Source organism: Mustela nivalis, assembly GCF_964662115.1.
Source record: "Mustela nivalis genome assembly, chromosome: 7".
Taxonomy (NCBI): domain Eukaryota; kingdom Metazoa; phylum Chordata; class Mammalia; order Carnivora; family Mustelidae; genus Mustela; species Mustela nivalis.
Genome location: NC_139026.1, coordinates 70,235,956 through 70,261,035, shown reverse-complemented (window position 1 = coordinate 70,261,035; position 25,080 = coordinate 70,235,956). Strand labels below are relative to the sequence as shown.

Genomic DNA, 25,080 nt, shown 5'->3' with positions numbered 1-25,080 from the left:
TTAGTGGGGGAAGAAGTCTTGGAGGCAGCTGTTCTCAGTTCTTAGAGCTGCTGGGACTTTGGGATGGAATGTGCATGTATGTGTTTCTCCCTTTAGGTCATAAAGCATGAAAGATTTTGTCTGTAGAAGGTATGATACATTTTCCCTAGTGCAGCAACCCAACATCTCAAGGAAAAAGGTAGCTTGGGAAGGGCCGCCCTTTCACTACTATCTGTGCTCCCAGATGGAAACGGAGGACTCCAGCCCCACACTGGCCTTATTTACTTTTCCATCCCTCGTCTCCCCCCAGTCCAATTTTGCCCTTCCTAGACGTAACACAGACTAACGCCACTCCTTTTTTAATATATAAAACTCTTGAAATATTTAAAGATATATACTCTCTAAATCATTGCTGCTTCTGGAAAGAGATCACTAATTCCTTCTACAGCTCATTAAATTTCACATACGCCATAGTTTCCAAACCATTGAGAACAATTTAGAGTTTAAAAAATTCTTTTTATGAGCACGGTTCCATTTGCTCCTTTGGAAACAGAGAAAGTATCATATTCTCTCTGTCTCTCTGTCTGCTCTCTCTCTCTCCCTCCCTCTCTGGGCAAACCATCTGAACTAGGTCCAGGAAATTTGCATAACGTATCTAAGACAGACAGCTAGAAAGTGGAAAGCCCAGGATTATACCAAGCCTTTTGAGTTCTAAGCCCGTGCGTTTCCTGATTCTTTGTTAAAGGCTGTATAATTAGAAGGGTCTCCGTGTGGCATGGGTTTGCAATATAGTTACAGTATTTTTAGCAGCAGTCCCACAGAGTAAATCTGATAAATTCTCATGAATAGAAATAATATAAGGAAGCGGGGGGTGAGGATGCAAAATGACAGATACAGGAATCCTTTCTCTAGGCTGAAATTTTTGGGTCCTTTTACCTAAATGCCGTGATTCTATTTCAACCCACCATGAAATTCTTAGAGCAACTCCTTTAGCAGTAATAACATTTTCCAAAAAAACATAACTGCAAAGTATCAAGTTAGTACTGTTCTGGGGCCCTTTTCACAGACCTGTATTTGAAGCCGGTATTGTGGGTGAGCAGCTGTCCTTTCCACATGTTTCCATCGTTGAAGTTAAAGTCATAGTAGGAACTTCATTACTACCTGAGAACACACAAATCAGAATATGGTATAGAGACAAATATGCAAATGACAAGCAAAGAACATACGTTTGTAAAGGCACATAAATCAAAGGCACTACCACTCCAATGTAGCTGTGCTTCTGAAGTCTTCTTTAGTAAGTTGGTTTGGAACTCTGAACACAGTTTTGTGTATGGAAGCAATTTTATAAATAGAGAATAGGTTCACAGGCCAATCCACTATAAGCTTCTTTTATCTTTATTAATAATAATGTAGACCTTAACCACTATGTGTAACAATGTTTTGACGGCCAAGTGCATTCACGGATCAGACCTGGGATGCCAGGAACACATTTCCCCCAAAGCAGTTGGTGTTCCCTGAGCTCCAACCCACTGGTCAGTCCCTATAGCAGGTTGAGACTTGCCCATCACGGCAGTTCTAACAGTGAAGTTGGGGGTTTAGAGAGCAGGGTTTATAAATTTAAGAATCTTTTGTCAGATCCTACTCAGGATCTTTCTTTTCTTCCTTAGTTCCCAAAGATCCACCTGCTTGCTCATGTACCACCTTCTTCCCTGGCCAGAATGGAACAGAAGATAGTAACCTTCCTATCTGGTGAGAAAACTTAATAAAACATTTCATTGCTTTTCTTAGTAACAAATTGAAAGTAAAGAGGTTAGTACCTCTCACACCAATGTTGCAAACAAAGTCATCAAGGAAAGTCCATAAGTTGGAGGGACAGGAGTAAGTTCATTTTTATATACAAAGTGGTAGAAAATATTCACGTGCATATGAGAGCAATACCACACCAAGGCTACCCCGATTCTTTGATGAGATGAGGGTAGAAGTGGCAAAAGGGAGAGCTAGAGTTAGGACGTGTGATCGGGAGAAGGACCAGGCAACAGGATTAGGTTGTCTGCCTCAATAGCCCTGGAGCTGAGAGAGACGGAGCCCAGCCAGGGAAGGGAAGCCACACATTTGCCGCCATCACTCCTTGCCCCCTCATTGGGCTAAACTTGGGGGAAAGGGTAGGTACATCATTTGGTGCTGGAGTGGGTTTCTGGTGGTCAGAGAGAGAGAGAGAGAAAGCAAGCGATGGGGTTTCTGAGTGTGTCCTGGTGGCCATTCCCTTACTTTATACTTTCTGATCCATGCGAGGCTCTGATGATGCCCAGCGGAGGCCTTGCAGACCTAACAACTAGGGAATACCAAGGGGCAGAGACAGGATGATACTGGAGTGGTAGGCGTGAAGGACAGTTCATGTTATTCAGTGCATTAGGAGAGTGAATTTTAGAAAGAAAACAAAGAATACAAGGCTTTTGGGGGAAGGGTCAAACTGAAGGAGACATAGGATTTACATACAGAAAAGGGGGGGGGCAATCCCAGATGCAGTTTGTATCACAAATGGCCCAGAGGCCAGCAAAGGCACAGACATGGGAGCAGAGTGACCTGAGCTCCCAGACTGATGTTTAAAACCAAGCCAGGGGAGATCCCAGCGAAGTTTTTGAGTCAATGAGAGACCCAATCAGAACGGTGCTTAGAATGAATGAATCGAGCAGAACAGGCTGAAGAAGAGGGAGCCACAGGGGAGGTTCCTGCAGTCTTCTGCTGAGAGGACACGGGGATGGGAAACTGGAGGGCGGCACTGAGAATGGGGAAGGAAGGACACATGTGAGAAACCGTGATCTCCGCTTGTCAACAGAAACTGCCTCCAGCTCCCTGGGCTTTTTAACCCTGTCAAGCGGCCGCTCTTCCTCTATCGAGGGCCTGTTCCACTGGTCCCAGAGGTAGGATCTGCATTTTCCTCAGTTCCCAATGCCATTTGCAAATTATCCATCCTCCACTCTCAAAGGCGCCTGTGATGCACTGCGATTGGGCTCTGGCACTCTCAACCTCCCCTCGGGGCTCCCGTCTCCTGGCTTTCCGACGACTACCTCCTACTCCCTGAGCAACGGCGGACTTCTGCACTCTAGATGTCACTTGCTAGGCATGTTATTCTTGATAATTTCACTCAACTTTGGGAGTCAATAGCGTTCAATACTTGAAAAAATAAACTTTATGCTATTTACCAACTGACATGCTAGATGGCATTACAAATTAAATTAAAAATATTATGAAAGCAAGGGTGCTTTTCCCAGAGAACAGCATCACATTCATTCTCAGCCAATGCAACAAAAATTCTCAATCTTTGAAGAATCAAAGAGTTTAATTTTATTAAATGTTCTCGTAATCAAGATTTTGATAGTATTTATGAATGCTTTCTCTTATTTAACAGTTTTTTTAAATAAATATGCATATTTTTTATAAAGGTCTTGACAATTTAGGTCTAATGTTACCCATTTTGTAATAAAAAAGAGAGAAAATATTTTTGTATATCTAAGAAAAATATATTCATAATGGCACTGCCTTTTTATATAACACAAAAATACTTACTACTAGATTCATAAAACAATAACTATGGAACAACTTTGGATTCAGGAATCATGACACTTCAGCTTCAGGCTCACCCTATACTGAATAACTCAATGTGATCATGCCTAGTAAATAATAAATAATTAAAATTGAAGATTTTTGAGAATAGTGTATGAATCACTATTTTTGCAAAAGTGGAGTTTTGGAGGCTATTTATAGATAGGAGCTTTTCTTCCAAATATTTACATCGGTAAAACGCTGGAAAAAGTAACATTTAAGGGAGAAGAGGAAAGGTAGGGACAAAATATTTCGTGTAAATTCGGTCTCAAGGTTAACAACCGAATCTATGGAGATGACCTTCCTATTCTGTGCTCTGATCATAGACTTAATAATAGCTCTGTATACCATTTAATTATCCCATAGCCTAAGAAAGATACTACCAAATGTCATCAATTTAATAATCAAGAAATGTTTGTTAAAGGCAAGAAAGAATATTGTTAATAAATCACCACTAATTAAATCATACCTCTAAATGTAAGGGCTTGAGGGGAAAGTCATTTTGTGGTTTCCATTCTCATAGGCTACAGAATCATCCAGAGAAACAAGCAGCAAAGTATAGAACTAGGATTTGTATCCAGCAAAGCAGGAGAGGAGGAAAAAGAGTAACAAAGAAATTTAACCTGAACAACAAAAGGTAGGCATGGGGGAAGAAGAAGCCATTAGAAAAGATGATGAATAAAAATTCAAAGTAAGATGGAAAGAATAAGCCCTCACACCCCAGGATTCACAGTAAGTGTAAACAGGTGATGCTTAACCAATCAGACAAGAGAAATAATTGTTGTCCAGAAATTGTGACAACATATACTGATGAACTCAGCTCCTTAATGATAGTATTCTGAGCATTTTTTCCATATCCAATTTCTTACTACCTGATGGTTTCCAAATCAAAACATTTACCATTTTCAATTCTTTAAGTATAATCAATACGATGTACTGTGAGCAAACATATATGGAATAATGGTTATGAATGATGCTAGATGTTCTTGGGGGAGACAGGAAAAAGGAGGAAGAGAATCCCAAAGCCATTGTCCCCCACTGACGTCGCTGGCCGTGTGGGAATAGAATCAGCACTGGTGAAACTTACTCCCTGAGATGGAGCCCACATGATGCTTCTTAAATCATGATTTTCCTATACCCACTGACAGCGGATGGCGGGAGAACCCTTCACATTCATGAGCGCTCAGTGAACGAGAACACGTTTTCTAAGGAATGAAAGGAAACACCTCCTCCATTAGTGCTCATTTGTAACTCTCCTAAGCTATGGACCAGTCGAATCTGCCACAAGAATGGTCTTGTAGTGGGAGCAGCAATACCTGTCACAGGAGTTCTGTTTTTCAGCCGGTCCACCTCCATGGTGAAGTCGTCCTTCAGGAAAAGGAACCCAACAATGGAAAACAGGTAGACGAGGATGAGCGCCAGGACGGCGGTCAGAATGATGGAGCGGCCATTCCGCGTGACGCTCTTTATGACATTAAGCAGAGTCTCTTCTCTGTACACCAAATCAAAAAGCTACAGAAATAAAACAAGAAAAAAAAAAGCAGCGGTGCAAAAGCTGAATAAACATAAAAAGTGGTTACGAATACAGATGTAAGCCATTTTGGTTTATGTGAAAAAAATAACGACCTGACCGATACCTTAAAAACACACCAAGATGCATGTGTTGTCTACAGTTGGAGCACATTAATAAACTTTCAATAACGATAACTCTAACACAGCACATTGTGTGCATCTGTTGGTTTCATAACCAACATAATTTCAATTTTGTACGATACAGAAATAGCATAGCTTCAAATTTGAATTTAGAAAAATTATAATACTGTACTTAACCAACTTAACGACTTATTCCTTATTTTTAGCCTCACTGATATTCTGCAGTTGTCTCTGCAATACGTAAGATACCTAAAGTGAAAATGCTGAATTATGTCTACCTAAGTGATGAATAATTGACAGAGTCATCAGCCATTATTGTTTAATCAAGGAATTAGGAGTGAAGTTGTTAAAACAATTTTTTGAGCCTTTCCCAGAAAAGATGGGAAATTTTAAAATATTTGAGAAATGGAAGCACCTTTCCCTACTGAAGCAGTATAGTGAGGGCAAAACCTATTACTTTAGTATGTAATTTTGGAAACAGAAATATAAGCAAAAATATGACACTTTTTAAAAAAAATTTTCACTTCCTTTACTGGGTTATTATTCATTTTGTGTTCAGTAGTAGAAAGTCTCTGCACTAGTTAAGAACCTAGGTATGTGTTTGCTCTCTGGAGTCAACACCAAGAATGGTTTTATTTATTGCTATATTATTAAGTTGAAATTATACATTAATTAGCAAGTATATGTCATATTATCAAAAGCTGGTTAAAAGCAATAAGTGAACATTCATTTAAAAAGTCGCAAATATCTGTTTGGAAATGAATAGTATTTTAAAAATTGAAATAATTAAGGTTTGTCTCCTGCTATCTGTGGGTAGTGATTAGAATTTCTGAATTAATTGAAGGGATGCATTATCAGTGTCAGAGTAGCTGAAGAAACACCAGGGCCTGTCCCCTGTCTTACTGAGTTACTTTTTACTCAGTTTTACTGAGTACTGAGTTACTGTCCAGTTTAATTCTAGTTTTGCAAATAAGTGCTATAAACCTATTACCTTTTTTGCTCATCCTAGGAAACTGATATTTATCAATACCATATGCAAAAAATAAAAGTTTAACTATTTTGCTATGTGCTTAGCCTTCTGAAGGGAGCAGCAACTTCTAGAAACAAAGTCAATATTTCTCAGGACAGAAAAATTAATTAATGCAAATTCAACTTCCAAACTATTGACACTGCCTTATTTAACTTACTTAAGCATTTAGTTGATGTAAAAGTAGATTTTTCTTTACTTTAGCTCAACAGTGACTTAAAAAAAAGGCCTGGAAACGGGCTTTAGGTCACTTCCCCATGGTTTCTAAAAGTTTATAGCTTTCAGGAGCCCCACTGGATTTCTGCTAAAAATGCTTATTTCTGGGCCCCATTCCATACCTGGGAATCAGAATCTTGAGGAGGCAAAAAACGTGTAAGATGTTGGACAGATTGATTGTTCTTTTTGTTTATTTCTAAAAGGAAAATCTAGAGTGTGGTTTTTACTATTTTGGATAAAAGATTGGTATTTGTGGATAAAACTAGAAACACATAATCATGTATTTTTTAAAATATAAAACATATTTTTAAAAATATGTTTCAATGCCATTTTGGCATTATGTCCATTGTAATTTCCTCCTAAATCTCTAAGTGTCAAAATGGACAATATCCTTTTCACCAGCAACCCAGTGAACACAAATTAGCATCACTAATGTAAGATTAGAACAATAAAAAACAAGAGGAAAATACAACTAGGAAATAAGTTTAAGTAACATAAATTAAAAGTAACACTATTATCAATAGCTCATATGCTAATTCAAACATACCTTTATTTTCTCAGTTGCCTTTCTTTGGAAAAGATCTAATAAATCCTTTCACATGTTTTTCATATTATCTCTTTAATGAATCTTGATAGTACAAATCTATCATACTAGACCTATATGCATTTTCCAGACAAGAAGGTTAGAGCACAAATACATTACAGAGTGTTACATGTCATAGTCAGGTCAAAGTGCTGAGTGTAATGGGACTTCATATATCATGAACATGTTTTTAAAAAAATGGATTTTTTTTTTTTTTTTTTTGGTGGTAAATTAGAGCAGAAAGGGAATTCAGTTGTATCCCTGGAACAGAAAAAACTACTTTTGATTGTTGAATCCTCTAACTTAACTACCTAAAAGATAACTTTGTATCAGAGCAGAAGGGACAAATCTACTCTTCCCAGGGGCTCTTTCAAGTGCTTGACAAGTAAATGGAAAATCGGCTTCTTTTCCATCTTCCTGCATGGGTTTGCTAGCCAGGTAACAGGAAAGCAGCAGCCGATGGATTTGTCCCTTGAGAGCCAAGCAGACAGGGTCAGCATAATGTTTCTACATCTTCAACTGAGCTATCGGGAATTATATTTTTGGGTAGTGGTCTCCACTGCATGTCCGTCATGGGTTGGAGATATAAATAAACGGCTCCTATGACATCATGATATTAACCTGGTAGTGCTTTAGTTTTCAAAACATTATCATGTATTTATATAGCCTCCTCTCCTAGTTTATGGCTATAGATCAGTCTATACGTAGGAAGTAAAACTGATAACCTGAAAAAAACATCTAGAAGAAACGTGGAATTCTGCTTAATGAATCAGACATGTGTAGATAAGCTTCACAGCAATGACACGTTAAATCTGAAATGAAGATTTTGAACAACTCACTGTCTTTTTGCGAGGTTGATAGTTTACCCCTCCTTTTACTTATATGCCATTCTAAAGTCACAGTAATATTTGTTATAAATAAAGTACAATGATTCCAGGGCTAAGAAAATACATCCCCACTTTTTTTCTTCTACACTGTGTTGGAGAATCTCTAAACGTAGGGGAAGGATTTGGCTGAAACCAAAAAGCAGCTGCTATATGAAGCCTGGGTCGGGTGGTGGGGTCATCAGTGACTTCTCAGGGAGGAAATAAAAGATTGCCACTGCTGATGTGGGTTCTTAGAGGAAAGGAGGAAAAATAATACTAATGCATGATTTTCCTAGGAAATCCTAAAAATTACATAATTTGTCCTAAATGTCAGGCCCTGCTTAAAAAAAAATATATATATATATATATATATATATATATATATATATATATATATATCAAAGGAAGAAGCATAAGAAGCAGGAGCATTGTGTTATTTTTTCCAGCAGGGATTGTCCACATGGAGAAGTACTCACCAGGAAGCTATAGAAGAATTCATGGACAAAGAGGCCCAGCATGCAAACCAGGACGTACGCCACGTGGTAGAGAAAGGCCATATCCAGGATGACCGCTCGGTAGCCTCGGGTGAAGGTGCCACGATTGCCCACGAAACTTACCAGAAATACGATTTTATTACAAAGCTACAGGGAGAAAAAGATTAGATTTTACTGTCTTATTTATCCTCGAAAGTCATGTAAATATCGGTCATTGACAAAAACCTAGTATTCACCAAGTCTGTGGTTTTCTTTTATCTTTCCTTGTCTGGTAACTTTTGGCCTTGCTTACAAATCTGTGTGTATACATAATACATCCCAAAGCTGTAATGTTTGCAATTCCAGGAAAAAAAGAGGAGGATGATTAAGGGCCCCAGCTAGGCAATCGAGGCAGACCTGAATTTAAACCCTCGCTTGCTCACTACTGTTGCACAAGGTTGTGCAGCAGCTGGCCTTGATCATTTCTTTGGAAAAATTAGAGGAAAAGGATTCTGACCCTCTTCAGAGGATTAAACAATTCATAACGTATATGAAGCACTTAGTACAACGACTCTTTAGATACTACTCATTGTATTTTCCATATTAAAAGTAAGAGATGTAATATTTTTATTATACTGGAAATGTAATAGAAAAAAATCTTTTCAGGAAATATCTATCTTTGATTTTTTTGACCTAGACTTTCTCTACTGAATGTTGTTGTAAACAAGTAAGCCATTAAAAGAGATTTTTTGCATTTAAATACATAAAAATACATATATAATTATGTAAGTGGGTTAAAGTAAATAAAATTCATGCATATATTTTCTTTTTTTTTTTAAGATTTTTTTTTTTTTTTGAGAGAGAGAGAGCCCAAGTGGGAGGGACAAAGGGAGAGGGAGAATCTTGAGCAGACTCTGAGCTGAGCGTAGAGCCTGATGTGGGGCTTGATCTCATGACCCTGAGATCACAACCTGAGCTGAAACCAAGAGTCACATGCTTAACCGAGTGAGCCACCCAGGCACGCTGCATGCATTTATTTTCTAAGCTCTATGTGTGGTAGTTATTCAATAAGCATTTTGGAGTTTTTATTACACTTGGTGCTATGTATTTATATTAACACTATTTAAAATTGCCTTTTGTGGCACAATTTTGAAATATAGAAATGTACATAGAGATTTTTTGGCAATAACAACAATGTGTGCAATGATTTCCAGGGGCACCTGGGTGGCTCAGTGGGTTAAACCTCTGCCTTTAGCTTAGGTCATGATCCCAGGGTCCTGGAATCGAGACGGGCATTGGGCTCTCTGCTCCGCAGGGAGCCTGCTTCCTCCTCTCTTTCTCTGCCTGCCTCTCTGCCTACTTGTGACTCTGTCAAATAAATAAATAAAATCTTTGTGCAATGATTTCCAAAGAACACAGTTATCAGAAACTTAGTGCCTGATATTTGGTTCTAGAGTCACTGCATTATTTATAAACTGAACAACTCATTTTGCAACTTAGTCATCATGGAAACAATTACAGATTTCAAATTTCAGTTTTTCTAAAGTGTTCCTGAGTTCTTCAAGCTATCTAGTGGCACCATATTTGCCTTTACATATCCAAAGCTAACTTTGGGAAAACATGTTGTCTTTTGCATCAACATTGATTTTTCATACGTGAAAAAAAAACTGCATTATGAAATGATTTTAAATAATGGGCAGAAGTGAAATTTGAGAGGTTGGAAAAACATTTCCTTCAGCTTCCTGAAGTTCAAATCAATAAATACGTGAGAAATGGGTTAACACTGCATGCTGTGAAGATAGCCAAACCAAATCAACAACACGGAAGTTCAAACCTCCTCAATTTTCCCTGTGCTAATTAATGATCCTCTCAGTAATCAGTCTTTTCCATTCTTTCATCATCTTGTGAATAATTTGAATAATGTCAGACAGAAAGTTATATTTCACTACTTAGTTTCATCATCACATATTTACGTTATTGTTTAACATAGCTACAGTATAGTGATGCCTTTGTGATTGGTAACCAAGAGTAAATTTAATATTATAAATGGTCTTCATTTCAAAAGCTCAGGAAATATATACAAGGTGCTCAGATTAAGTGTGGTATTTGATAATAAACAACCATGAAAATGGGAAAATACAGAATGTCTAGGTGAAGTAATAGTCAGTGTTTTACCCTTTGAATTATTTTAAGGGACTATTTAAATTTAAGTTATTTGCTTTCATTCACCCACTAAATTCATCAATACAACATAGAAATAAGAAGTTCTATAAAAAATTAAGTTAAAATTTTTAACTTAAGTAAAAAATTAAAATTAAGTAAAAAATTTTAATTTTTACTTAATTAAGTAAAAAAATTAAGTAAAAGAAAATTAAGTAAAAAATTTTCAGAAGGATGGATGATATGCTCATGACAAGTTGTTCATATGTTGTTTACTGATCTCTGTTTCTCTAAACTGAATCGTAAAAAAATTATGCAGGAAAACTATTTATAGGTCCTACACATTCAGGAAAAGTAATATGTTGAGTTCAAGTTCTCAAAAAAAAAAAAAAAAAGAATACGTTTCAGTTCTCAAGTAATGCAAAAGGAAGAACACATTTTTCCCTAAAAGGGCCTCTGCCATTTTTACATAAAAAATAAAGGTTTGCCTTCTCTATGTAGAGGTTGGTTTTTATTTTCTTTGAACCTTGATCTAGAGCTTGGTGTTGATGGATATATCCCTGTTCTCTTGACTAAGTCTCAAACTAGAATGGAGTTGATATTGGCACTGACATCATCTATTCCTGTAGAGATCAGAAATGAGGAGATTGTCCTTTTGTTTTGAAGTGTTCACACCAAGAAAAAAAAAAAAATAAAATCAAGAATAAATGATTTGGGAAGGAAAAAAAGTTTGAACTCTTTTTTCTGCATCATGAACTTGAAATGTATAAATTGTTTTTATAGAGCAATTCCATGAAGGTTGGGGATATTTATGGAAATAAACAAGTCACAAAAACTTATTCTCCCTTTTCATGCCCTTACTTGATGTTGTCTAACCAGTCCTTCATTTGTCAATGTCATTATGCTGGCAATCTTTGTTTCTATGGCAAGATCCTTGCGGGCAGTGAGAGAGGAGAGCGTGGGAACCGGGCAAGGTGGCTAAGAGACCAGCCCCTTCTGATTTGGTGTTGAAAAGACTCGAATCAGCCTACAAATAGCAATACAAATGACCGTAACTGGCCCACAATATTTTTATCTTTTTCCATCTATTCTTAGAATTGCACTTCGTATATGTTCTGTTTTGTTGAGGATGGGGTGAATTATGTGATGGCTGTGGGGGAAAGTGGGGAGAGGGGTAGGCAAACAATCAATGTAAGCTTTATGGGCAATCTTTTAGTTGTTTATTTTTTTATATTTCAAGTTTTTACTTAAATTTTAGTTAGTTAACACATAGTGCAATATTAGTTTCAGGAGTGGAATTTAGTGATTCATCACTTACATAACGCCCAGTGCTCATCACAAGTGCCTTCCTTAATGTCCATTACCTATTTAGCCCATGCCCCTGCTCACCACCCCCAGCAGCCTTTTATTTTTAAATATTTTTTTATAAGCATATAATGTATTATTAGCTCCAGCAGCCTTTTAAAAAGATGATTTACTAGTAGATCTTCTGAAAACAAAAGCAAAATTAACGTTCATCTGTTAATTAATGTAAAGTGAATCAAATTCATTATTTTTAATTGGGTAAATTAATTGTACAGTACAGTACTGTTTTCATATATACTTCATAATTAATTGATGTGTCTTTGCAGGACTTTTAACAGTGCAGCATAACGGAAGGACACTGGACTAGAAATTGGGTCATCGGGGTTCCAGTATTGGCTCTGCCACCCATTGCTTTGGTAAATCTTTCTTGTCTCTATAGGATTTTGCATACTTACTATGTGACTAACTTATTATGTGACTAACATAACATAATAAAAAAAATAATAAAATGCCTGGAAATGAATAATCCATAAGGTGTCTCAAAGTTCTAGAATTCTATAGGATGCCCTTTAAATTTTACTCTTTTATGGGATCACAGAAATTTATAACTGCCTTTATGTTATGCTTTTTTTCTCATTTGGGTCTATGTTCTGACCAGGAATTCTATTCTGATCTTAATTGTGGCCATGGGAAAACATGAGCTATTCTCCAGGAATGAACTATAGCCAGTAACTAAGTAAGTAAGTAAATAAATAAATACTTTGTAGTATTCCTTGAAGAGGAAAAGTGAATTTATTGAACTACATACTAACTACATTATTGTATTGCTATCAACATCAACCTTACTAAAATTTATGGGATTTCATTAAAAAATCTCCATTTCAGTAGTGTTACATCTTAGGCAGGATAAGGTTCTATGGTCAAAGCATAAGGCAAGATTTTCAGGCCACCATCACTCTGGAAATATTTTAAATTGCCAACAAAACAGTATAATAAACAAGGGTGGTATAAGATATACTATTTTTTAATAAATTCAACATTTCTAGTTTTCCCCCAGCACTGAAGCAGTTTCCTGCTACTACAACTGAATATCAGAATTAGTTAGAAGCATTCAGTGACCATATTATATGAAAAATAGGGTATGTGTGTATGTGTGTGTGAGAGAGAGGTGAGGGGGAAGAGAGAGAAAGAGAATGAATGTTTTGTCTCAGATTATATAATTGAATTTGTGTATGTTAAGTGAACATATGGTGGGGCTCAACCTTACAGATTAGCAGTAACATGAGCCCTCCCAGGGAACTACCTGCAGGTAAGTAACTAAGGGCATGACACTATTTAATGTGAACACTATGGCTTATTGCTAATAGAAAGCTATCTGCTAAACTCCACTTGCCTCTCTCTGCAAAATGGTGAGACCAAGTTTTAGCATAAGGAAACATTTCCACACTACAAATAACTTTACGAAAAGCAAATAATTTACAAATGCCATTAAATAAATTATACATTTGTAGGCACTACTATACATTTGTAGGTACAAAAAACATTGTACATAAGAAGTGTTTAGAAGATATTAAAAGATCTCCCACAGGTATTTACTGCATTATTTATTATGAAAAATATCTAAAAATCTAAACAATAAAAATTAATGGTTAAACAGATCATAAAGTATCCATGTGACTAGGAATATTATCATTATTAGTGATATAGAAATACTAAGTGATCTAAAGTTTATAAAGAGGGGTGTTTGTATTTGCCAAAATAATATGTTAATTTCCATTGCAATGGAGACGGTGAGAAGAAAACTGTACTGGGTTTTAAGATATGCTTTAAATAGAGAAAAACATCTGAATTTTTGAAACATCTCAAATACTGAGATACCCTTGTGACAAGACGGAGAAATTAGTTGCAGTCTAAACAAAACTTTGATTTTTAGAAATGAGTGAAGATGACATAAATGAGGCATCATAATAAACAGAAACTGCTAATACTAAATGCTCGGAACACAGATTGAGCTTTTTCCTTCCACTTGATTCCTTTTCCAGAAAAGCAACTTTTTAACATTACAAAAGACACTGAGTCCAGAAACAATAACTCTTTGTGAACTGAAATATAAATCCTTCTCGGATTATGATACCGATGTTTCACAATTAAGTAGTACTTCACGTATTAGGCGTTGGAGAAATGGTAGCCTTCGTTGCTATTCTATCATCACTGCCATTGCTCTGCTCTAAACCTTCATACTGATCCTCTCAACCCATCTTCTCAACAACTGTGAGTGCAGACGAGGCTTTGACATCTTCATTTCACTAATGAGAAAAATGAAACTCAGAGGCTCCATTTGCCTGTGGTCTAGAATTTGGATTTTCTTCAGGCTTAACCGTCAGGTAGATATTTTTGTTTTGTTTTGTTTTTCCTGCTTCCGATACCTACAATTTTAGCACCTATGGCTTTACCTGTCACACAATGCAAACATTTAAGTATAAATTAATAAATATATTAAATCCTAAGTTACAAAAAGTGACTGATCTATGTTTTCATTTCACTTTTTCCTTGCCCTCCCTGGGAAATGGTAAGTCACAGACAGTTTTGTAATAAGCTTGGAGTTGAGAGTGAGGGAGTGAGGAAGGCAGGATTTTACGTACGGGCATGACAGCTTCTGCCCTCAAGAAACTTAAGAATCCTACATTTGGTACTTGACAGAATTCTTTAGTGATAGACCTCTTTGCATGTATAGTACACTTCCCTTTATTAACAGCGATTGAAGATAACTGGTAATTTGGTTGTGTGAATGTTCTAGTTAACTGGGAGTTGTCATTTATATTATGTCAAACTTTCAAAGAAGTATAATATAATAGTGGTCAGAAACACAGACTTGGTTATTCTAGCTCAGCTTTATAATTCTCAAAAGTTTGGCTGGCTATTTCATTTATTCATTTTCAATAAATATTTGCCACGTATTTTATGTACAAAGTATTATAAATGTATAAGAATACAAAGATAATTTTTCACTCATTCTTTCACTCACACATTAGCTAATTTATTAAAGAAAACCCTGTTGGATACCAAAGACATTCCAAGACACGAAATGATCAATCATTATCCTTGAGAACTGTATAATGTAGTAGGGAAAATAAGGCCTATATGCAGATACCAGAATGAAGGACACTATGTTAGAAACCCCATACAAGGTACAGACAGTGCTTTAGGGATTCAGCAGATATATTAGCAGTATTTATTTGCTGTCAGGACATTTTTTCTTTCATTAACCTGATGATTTACCCTTCTTTTATTATCCCTTTATGAATATGCCATGTAGAATGCTGTCTAGTCCCTTTAAAATTGTATCTCTTGGGTACATTATTGTTATTTGGAATAGTGCTCTGCTTACTTATTCTTAACTTACCTAATTGAGGTTTTGAAATATGCTCCCTTGTTCTAATATTTTAAAAATTTAGTGAAAAAAATATTAATCTCATGTACGCCTTTCACAAGTTTAGGTGTTTTGTTCACATAAAGAGCCAAATTTCCTATTTTCTCATGTAGCAATCCTTTTTCTTTGGTCATTTTATAAAAGGTACTCACTTTTATAAAAGGTACTCAAAATTCTACTGACTATAATTTAATCTTTCTTGGGTGATTTAGAAGACACTTGAGGGTGTTCACAGTGGCTTGGAGTCATTTTTGTCAGTATCTTTGGGTATAGGATACAGAAGGCATTAAAAGTGGATTGGATTAAGTTGATTGCAGAACTGGGTCATGCCCCAAATGTCACCTTTTCAAATATATCAAAATTTTTACTTGTCATTTTTTCCTTCTCTCTCAAAATTACAAACATACAAATCAAACTCTCATTAATTTGAATTCACAATAAATAAGAATTTACTATGTAGATGTGAATTAAGATATAGAGCTACATTTCTATAGTTAGTACACTTTTTCAAATAATTTACAAAAGGACAAAGCTAAATAAAATACTTACATTAGCTGCACCAAGAAGTATTAATGTAGGCCCAAGACCTATTGTATATATCGACCTGAGCATTATTGACACAAGAAATGGCCGAATACCCACAGGCTTGGAGAAGAAAAACAGCATAGATGTGCAGACAGCAACGGCTATCCAAAGAAGAACGGAGAACAACGGAGAAAGTGTACCTGTAAAATGTGGAAGAAGTTTATTTTTACTAAGAACAAAAGTAGAAAATGTTAAAATCTTTGCCACTCCACTTTATATAACATAGCAAGTCCAGCCATAAGACACTGAATTTCATAACAACCCACTCTACACACTGTATATTTAGAGGAAATGTCTCTGAGCACATTACTCATTATTGCATTTCGAGAAAGTTTGTGATTATTTTCAGGATGTTTAAATACTCACTAAAGTGGCTTCCATTAACTCTAAGAATTGTTCATCTTTCTCTCCTATGAGAGTTGTATGTTAAATACTTCTGCTAGATGTATCTCACTTGGGAACTTTAATTCAAAACTTATGGTTAATGAGTGTAAAATGCATAGTTAAATCATGTGAAACTAAGGGTTTTGTCACTGAACTCATACCTTGTCTTGTTCTATTGTTATAAAGTTTCTATCTTGCAGATTCTTCTAAAGAGTTCAGAATGTAAAATATCCCGTCTTTAATAAAATAGACACAAGCTTTACCTGTTAAAATATACATGTGTATAAATGTATGTGATATATGTATATATGTATGAGTGTGTGTACTGGAAAGCCAACTCAAGCTCTAAAAAAATGTTGGGCTTTTAAATCATCAGAAAACAAAACAAAAGTCATCAGAAAACAAAAGCTCCAAATATTCAAAAAATAAACCCAATTGTATCAAAATTTCTTTAGAAATTGACCAAAATTGAAAATTTTATGTGATGTTATTCACCATACAGTACATCGTTAGCTTTTGATGCAGAGCTACATGATTCATTGTTTACATATAACACCCAGTGGTCCATGCAATCTGTGCCCCCCACCTCGTTAATACTCATCACCAGGCTCACCCATCCCCCCAGACTCTCCTCCTCTGAAACTCTCAGTTTGTTGTCCAAAAGCAGTTTAAAAATATATCTCCCTTTTAAAATATATATATATATAATTTACTGATGTTTGCACTGACTATGTAGATTCAAAGAATCCCCTGTTGAAGGTCATGTGGTGCTGTATTTGCAGAAGAAGTAAAGTAAGGGGCCACATTCCTGGGCTGATTAGATCAGCTATAGGACCTCAAACACATGCCTATTGGCTAATGAAGTCTCAGGGGAAACAACAAAATGGAGATTTTCCACCAGCTATTTCTTTTGGCCAGTTTTTATTATTTATAAAATTCACTTCTGCATGCAAAACACCACATGTGCTTTGGTGTGTAGAGTCTCTGTATTATCAGTGAAGCCCTGAGATTATCTGAATTCCTTCACTGAATTCTGTGTAAGCCTTCAGTTCATAGTGAGTGCTAACAGATCAAAAGTAGGTAGGAAAAGCCTGTCAGACATTAAAAAACAAAACAAGTCAGGTAGCAAAGAACATTAGCTTAGACAGGTTTATTTTTGCAATGTTTGTCCTCATCACGTTGTCCCAAGCAAAGAGTGATGAAGGATGGTTGGGAAGAGAGATCTGATCTAACCCCTTCACCAAATTAATTAATTAATTAATTAATTATCTATCTATCTATCCATTCATTCATTCATTCATTCATTCATTTGCAAGAGAGATTCTGCCCATGAGCCTGTGGGGGTGGGGCAGAGGGAGAGGGACAAGCCGACTTTCCAGTCAGTCGGGAGCTGATGCAGAGGCTCGATTCCAGGACCCCAAGATCATGACCTGAGCTGAAATAAGATGCTTAACCAACTGAGGCACCTAGGCGTCCCACCCCTTCACCAAATTTATGATCTGATAAGATGACTTTGGAGGTAGGGAAGGAAAAGGGGTACATCTCTCTGGACGTTACCTTAACTCCCATCCTCTGGCAATGCTAACAAAATGGGTGCCCAACTCATGTTTATTATAATTTGGTTTAAAAGCACTTTGTGTCTACCGAAACAGCCTGACCACCAACTACCCTGATTTCACAAATCTCAAAGAGCCATGGAGAGAATGAGATCTTAACTTTCTCTCATGCTTTTTTGGATGACATCAGAATGGAAGCTTTGGAAGAGCGAAGATCATCTCTGGGGCTATCCTGGTACGAGGCATGTAGCAACAAGTAACTATTTCTTGATTAAATGAATAAGCAAAAACATAATCTGTGAGCTCATTTTGAGTAAGTAACTAAGTCTCCAGTTACAAATTTGCCAAGTTGTGGAGCTTTACTCTTAAGTTTACTAAAACTTCCAACATCTATGCACATTTAATGACTTTTAGCGAGTCATTGGACTCTTCAGTATAACTCATAAGCAGTGTCTTGGCGTGACGTCCTTATTTTAAAAGTCCTAGCATTGACAGTGAGAGTTACACTCTTCATTATTATTCATGCCTGATAACTAACCACATAATGACTATTTTTCCTCGGCAATATCTGTCTTGCCAAGATTTCCTCCTGATTAAACAAAAAATTATAACCATGCATTTAAAACTGGGCATTTGATCCCTTTGTAGACAGAACTCAAAGATCATCTAATGTTGCACCTTGTACACAGTTTAATACTAAACATGTATTTGTGAAATCAATAAACTTAAAAGTTATTTAAAGTGGCTATTGACAATATTGCCAATTATCAATAATTTGTAATCATGTTCTGTTAGAATGGTCACATTAGTTTTTAGCTGAAGACTTAATGCAAAAAAAAATACTAAATTGAAAACTCTGACAAACTCTAGAGAAGACTGTATGGATTGTTAAAGCCGGTTTTCACCCACTAAGGGTAGGAGAGGAGACTCTCCTTAACACTCTATATTTGTATCAATTTTCTATAATAAGCATTGTTACTTTAATAATGGAAAAATCTTCTAGAATTCACTCTGTATATTTTCAAGTCTTATAAAGTATGAAGTTTGTCCTTTATGGAAGAAAATTTAAACAGCCAATTTGGAGACCTCAGTTCAAGCCACGTATTGGAACTCTCCTGTCTGCCTCACATGACTTCTGTACAGCTCACTGTACAGAACATGCTGCTTCTTACCTCCAGTCCCTCTCCATTTCTCTGCCTCCCACATAAACTCACAAGTCTTCCCTCTTTCCCCCATCTCAATCCAGCTAAAGAGGATATCTATCCATAAATCCATGGGTGCTCTTTACTATTGAGCCTTATGCATTTCTTCATCCCTGAATTAGATCATGAGCTCCTTAAGACAGGACATCTTTATCAACTTCTGCATCTCTAGGGCCTACTACAGTGCCTGGCATATAGCCACACTTCATCAATGGTTGTTATTCAGTCAAATGAATTAAAATCACCTTGAGGAACTTAACTTTCTTTAACACAAAGCATTTGAGGGGAAAAAAAAAAGAAAAGAAAAGAACTTCCCTCTAAATTTGAATGTAATTAAAAAAAAAAGTCATATGCTATCTGGAAGTAAGAAATTCACATGGCAGCAGTTTCTCCACTGTCTGCCTTTGCCAAACTGGAAAGGGACAGTTGGCATGGCCAACGTTCAACTTCTGAATGGACATCTGGGATGTTCTCTAGCACCAACAGCCGCTGCCTCAGCCCACACCAGCAACACCTCATTCCTCCACTTTGGGTACAAGTTTCCTTTTTAGAGAAGCATATGTTAAATAAATAAACCAATCACACAAACCAAAACCTATAGCCACAAATAAGCCCTGCATTCCTGAATAAATCCACACTGAGCTCACCCCCTTAGGAAACCTGGCATCGGAGGCTTGTGATTCCTAGTGGAAGCGACCTCTCAGAATCAATCGATATGATTGGGAAAGGCCAAGGGAAAAAATGGCTTCCCCTCCAAAAATGTAAAGAGGAAATGAGGAGAGATGAAGCCAGAAATATTTAGAATGGCCTAAAAAGTGGTATTTGTAAACTTCTTTTCATTACTATCTCTAACTATGAGTTCTCTAAAGCCCAGTTACCATGTTGAATTGTGTGGGATAAAGGAGAGGTGACCTGGAACTGCCCTCAAGTGTCCATAGCCTCGGGCTGAGATGTCCTCCATTTCCCAAAGGTCAGCAGTGCCCTTCTGGGTGCACTAGGCCTTTCAGTTGCCCAAAGGGGCTTTCCTCGGCGCCTCCCTACCATTCAGGCTCTTTGGAGAAGGTGGATCGAAGCTAGTCCAGTTGTCTTTCCAGCCTAAGCAGAAGCCAGACGTCGCTGTCAGTTTCCCTCTACGCGACAGTGTAACTAGAAAAGGCAGTAAGGGGATTCTCACTGCACTGAATTGGGCAGGGAAGGGGAAATTCGATTGATGAAAAAGAGGGAACACTGGGAAATGTTTGAGAATCTGCCTCTGGTCCCGGAACATGCCTAAGATTGACTCCGATCAGGGTTTCAGTCTCCTGGTTAGCACCATAGCTCACCCTGCAAAGCCTCGTTTCCCATCACCTCAGACTGCAAACCAGGCTAGGGATGTCTATGGGAAAGCTGCATTTAATTAAAGGAAAAAAAAGTATTTCTTTGTTTCAATGTTTGAAGATGTTTGTTGTTCTTGTTCTCCCTTGTTCCTGAATCCTATTCTGATTCTCAACCACATTTATTAGCATTACTCTAAGGTGTTATGAATAAAAAACTTGCTGTATAGCTGAATGAATAAAAACAACTGCTTAGTGTTCCCCTCCACCAATGAATGAATGAATGAATGAATGAATGAAACTGAGCTCTTCAAAGCCCGGCCATGAAAGGGGATTATCTAAGCAGGAGTCGGGGAGGTAGTGCACTATAAGCTGATCCCCTGAGAATCACCTTCCCCCTAAGTATCTCCTTTTGATTATTCAACAGCACCACTCCGGTGGAAGGGAGATAATACTCTCTCAGTTAATATTACAACCCAACAGTGAACCAGATCTAAGTCATTCCCAGCTTATCTGTGATCAGGCTGGAAAACATACTTGGAGAAAGCTTACACAGCCCACTGCCTCTGCCAACCCCCAGTCCTCACAGAGGACACAGTGACTCTCAACCAGCCTTGAGCAGGTCTGGGGTAGGGGAAAGTGGCTCATTTGGACCAAAGGTCTTTTTTGTTTTTTGGCCCCGGATTTCCCAGGTGATTTCATGATTAACATCTATTCCCAGAATCCACGGATTTTAAGGTTGGATAGAATCCTCATACTTCCTTATTTTTTCTTTTTTAACCTTTCATTTCAAAACACTTTCAGATTTACATAAGAGTGGCAGACAAAATGCAAAATTACTATATACCCCTCACCTGGATTTCACCTTACATAACCACATTACAGTAATCTATATCAAGAAAGTAATATGATACACTCTTTTTATCTTCTCTTTTAAAAAATTGAAGTAAAATTAAATGCTGTGTTGTATTAGTTTCAGGTGAACAATATAATAATTCAACAATATTGTACATGCTCCGTGTCATCAAGTGTACTTACCTTAATCACCTTGATCTATTTCACTCACCACCACCCCCACCTCCCCTCCAGCAACCAAGTTTGTTAATTTAAGAGTCTGTTTCTAGTGGGGAGCACCTGGGGGTCTCAGTTGACTAAATGTCCAACTCCTGATTTTGGCTCATGATTTCAGAGTGGGGATATCAAGCCCTTCCTTGAGCTCCCTGCTCAGCGCCTAGGCTGCTTGAGATTCTCTCTCTCTCTCTTTCCTTTTGCCCCCTGCCATTCTCCACTTGCGCTCTCTCTCTAAAATAAATAATAAATCTTTAAAAAAAAAAAGATTCTTTTTGTTTGTCTCTTTTTTCTTTGTGTGTTCACTTATTTTGTTTCTTAAGTTCCCCATATGAGTGAAACCCTACTATATTTGTCTTTCTCTGACTTATTTCACTTATCCATTCATCTGTGGATGGTCAATTAGGTTGCTTCCATATCTTGGCTATTATAAAAAATGCTGCAATAAACACAGGGATGCATGTATCTCTTCAAATTCGTGCATTCATTTTCTCAGGATAAACACTCAGTAGTTGAATTACTATATCTTCTTGTAATTAATTTTTTGAGGAACGTCCATACTATTTCTCACAGCAGCTGCACCAATTTGCATTCCCACCAACAGTGCACAAGGCTTCCTTTTTCTCCACATCCTCGCCAACATTTGCTATTTCTTGTTTTTTTTTTTTTAAGATTTTATTTATTTGCTATTTCTTGTTTTGATTTAGCCATTCTGACAGGTGTGAGGTGATCTCTCATTGCAGTTTTAATTTGCATTTCCCTGATGATGAGTGATGCTGAACATCTTTTCAAATGTCTGTTGGCCACCTGGATGTCTTCTTTGGAAAAATGTATATGCACATCTTCTGTCCATTTTTTAACTGCATTATTTGGTGTTATTTATATATTTTGATATATAAATCAATATATTTTGAGATCTTTCTATATTTTGGATATTTTGGATACTGATCCCTTATTGGATGTATCATTTGCAAATATCTTCTCCCATTCAGTATGTTGCCTTTTTATTTTGTTGATGGTTTCCTTTTGCTATGAAAAAGCTTTTTATTTTGGAGTAGCCTCAATAGCTTAATTTTGCTTTTGTTTTCCTTGCCTGAGGAGACATATCTGGAAAAATGTTTCTATGGCCCATGTCAAAGGAATTACTGCCCATGTTTTCTTCTAGGAGTGTTATGGTTTCACATCTCACATTTAGATCTTTAATCCATTTTGAATTTATTTTTGCATATGGTGTAAGAAAGTGGTCCAGTTTCATTCTTTTGCATGTGGCTGTCCAGTTTCCCCAGTACCATTTGTCAAAGAGATTGTCTTTTTTCTACTGCATATTCTTGCCTCCTTTGTCATAGCTTAAGTGACCATGTAAGTGTGGGTTTATTTCTCGGCTCTCTATTCTGTTCCATTGATCTATGTGTCCTTTCTGTGTGTGCCACTACCATACTGTTTTGATTTTACAGCTTTGTAGTACAACTTGAAATCTGGGGACACCTTCAGCTTTGGGTTTTTTTTCTCAAAACTGTTTTGTCTCTTCAGGGTCTTTGTGGTCCCATACACATTTTAGGATTATTTGTTCTAGTTCTGTGAAACACAGTGTTGGTATTTTGATAAGGATTGCTTTAAATTTGTAAATTGCTTTGGGTAGTATGGTTATTTTATTTTTTTAAGATTTTATTTATTCATTTGACAGACAGAGAGCACAAGTAGGCAGAGAGAGAGAAGAGGAAGCAGGCTCCCTACTAAGCAGAAAGCCCGAAGCAGGGCTCGATCCCAGGACCCTGAGATTATGACCTGAGCCGAAGGCAGAGGCTCAACCCACTGAGCCACCCAGGTGCCCCAGTATGGTTATTTTAAACAATGTTGGTTTTTTCAGTCCATGAGCATGGAATTTTTTTCCATTTGTTTGTGTTATCTTCAATTTCTTTTTTTTTTTTTTTAAGATTTTATTTATTTATTTGACAGACAGAGATCGTAAGTAGGCAGAGAGGCAGGCAGAGAGAGAGAGGAGGAAGCAGGCTCCCTGCTGAGCAGAGAGCCCGATGCGGGGCTCGATCCTAGGACCCTGGGATCATGACCTGAGCCGAAGGCAGCGGCTTAACCACTGAGCCACCCAGGCGCCCCATCTTCAATTTCTTTAATCAGTGTTTTATACCTTTCAGAATGCATGTCTTTCACCACCTTGGTTAAGTTTGTTCCTATGTGTTTTATTATAATATATCCCTTTTATCTAATCTATAGGCCTTATACAAAGTTAATCATTTGCCCAATTAATATCCTTATCTTGGGGGCGCCTGGGTTAAAACCTCTGCCTTCAGCTCAGGTCATGATCACAGGGTCCTTGGATCAAGCCCAGCATCAGTCTCTCTGCTCAGCAGGGAGCCTGCTTCCTCCTCTCTATCTCTGCCTACTTGTGATCTCTCTCTCTGTCAAATAAATAAAGAAAAATTTAAAAAAAAATTTTTTTTAAATTCTTATCTTGGACTAAAGTCACATAGTGTCATTAGTTGTCATGTCTCTTTAGTCTCTTTCAGTTTGAACCATTCCTCTATCTTTATCTTCATACGCTTCACAATTATTGACCAATTACTTTGAAGAATGTCTTTCATTTTGTGTTTGTCTAAAGGTTCTTCGATTTATGTATTTTTGGCACAAACTACCGTGCCCTTGTCAGTGCATCATATTAAGAGATGCTCAGTGTTGCTGTGTCTCATTACTGGTGACATTAACATTGATCACGTTGAGTGATTTCTCCACATTACTGTTTTTCCTCCTGTAATTAGTAAGTACGTTGGTTGAAATACTTTGAAACTATGTCAATATCCTGTTTCTCGTTATTCTTTGTCCTCTAATAGTCACCTATTAATTTTAGCATCCACTAATGATTCTTACTACAGTGCTGCTGGCCAAATGGTGCTATTCTATTTCTATCACTCCTTCTACATTTATTAATTAAAATACTATTGAAGGAGGAGGTTTCTCTTCTCACAATCCATATGGACTCCTGCATTCTCATTTTGATCTACGGGTTATTTTGTATTATTGTCAACACTTTTTTTTCTCTCAAAATGTCTGCAGATGTGGACACTGGAAGGCCTTTCAAGTTGAATCTTGTTTTCTTTGACACGTCTCCATCATTTTTTAGTACTTTTTGGAAGGAATGTTAATGCTCAACTATTCCACCTCAAGTAATCCACCTTTAAATCAGCTCGAAGTGCTCCTGGCAAGTAGTCATCCAGACTCTGTTTGACAAAATCTGGCATTCGAGAACTTGCATATCCAGCACAGGATTTCCCTTCTCCAGACGGTTCTGATGTCCATGTATGCTTCTCAGTTTTAACTTTGTTTTCTCAGTCTTCCAGCTATTCATAGTATCAGCTGAAGGTTAGAGACTGAGCTAATCTTGACCAAAATTTTAACTGTATTCCTAGAGCTATCATTAAATAACTCACCCGGAACTGCAATTAGATTACCCAAATGTGACTTTGGTAGTCCATATTGCCAAAATGGCTGCTCATGCTTTCTCATCTCTCTCCGCGTCAGTGCTCTCCAACCAACGCAGATGCCAAAGGTTGAGCCTCCACCTTGGTTACTACTGTTAACTTTTATCCAGTCCTTTTTGAAGAGTGAAGTCTGCATCGTCACCTGATGATAAGACTTGTTTTCCAGTCTTGTTTGGTTAGTCT

The 25,080-nt window shown here is 37.1% G+C and overlaps 1 protein-coding gene across 2 annotated transcripts in view; it reads right to left on the bottom strand.

Annotated features, from left to right (window-relative positions):
* ITPR2 (inositol 1,4,5-trisphosphate receptor type 2) overlaps positions 1-25,080 on the bottom strand; it is a 494,143-nt gene that overhangs the window by 69,993 nt on the left and 399,070 nt on the right. For both annotated transcript variants that reach the window (XM_082738458.1, XM_082738459.1), the window contains 4 exons: positions 15,845-16,020; positions 8,404-8,568; positions 4,899-5,094; positions 1,048-1,140 (listed from right to left, as the gene is read on the bottom strand). In XM_082738458.1, coding sequence (XP_082594584.1) covers positions 1,048-1,140; positions 4,899-5,094; positions 8,404-8,568; positions 15,845-16,020 — 630 coding nt within the window. The remainder of the gene's footprint in view (positions 1-1,047; positions 1,141-4,898; positions 5,095-8,403; positions 8,569-15,844; positions 16,021-25,080) is intronic.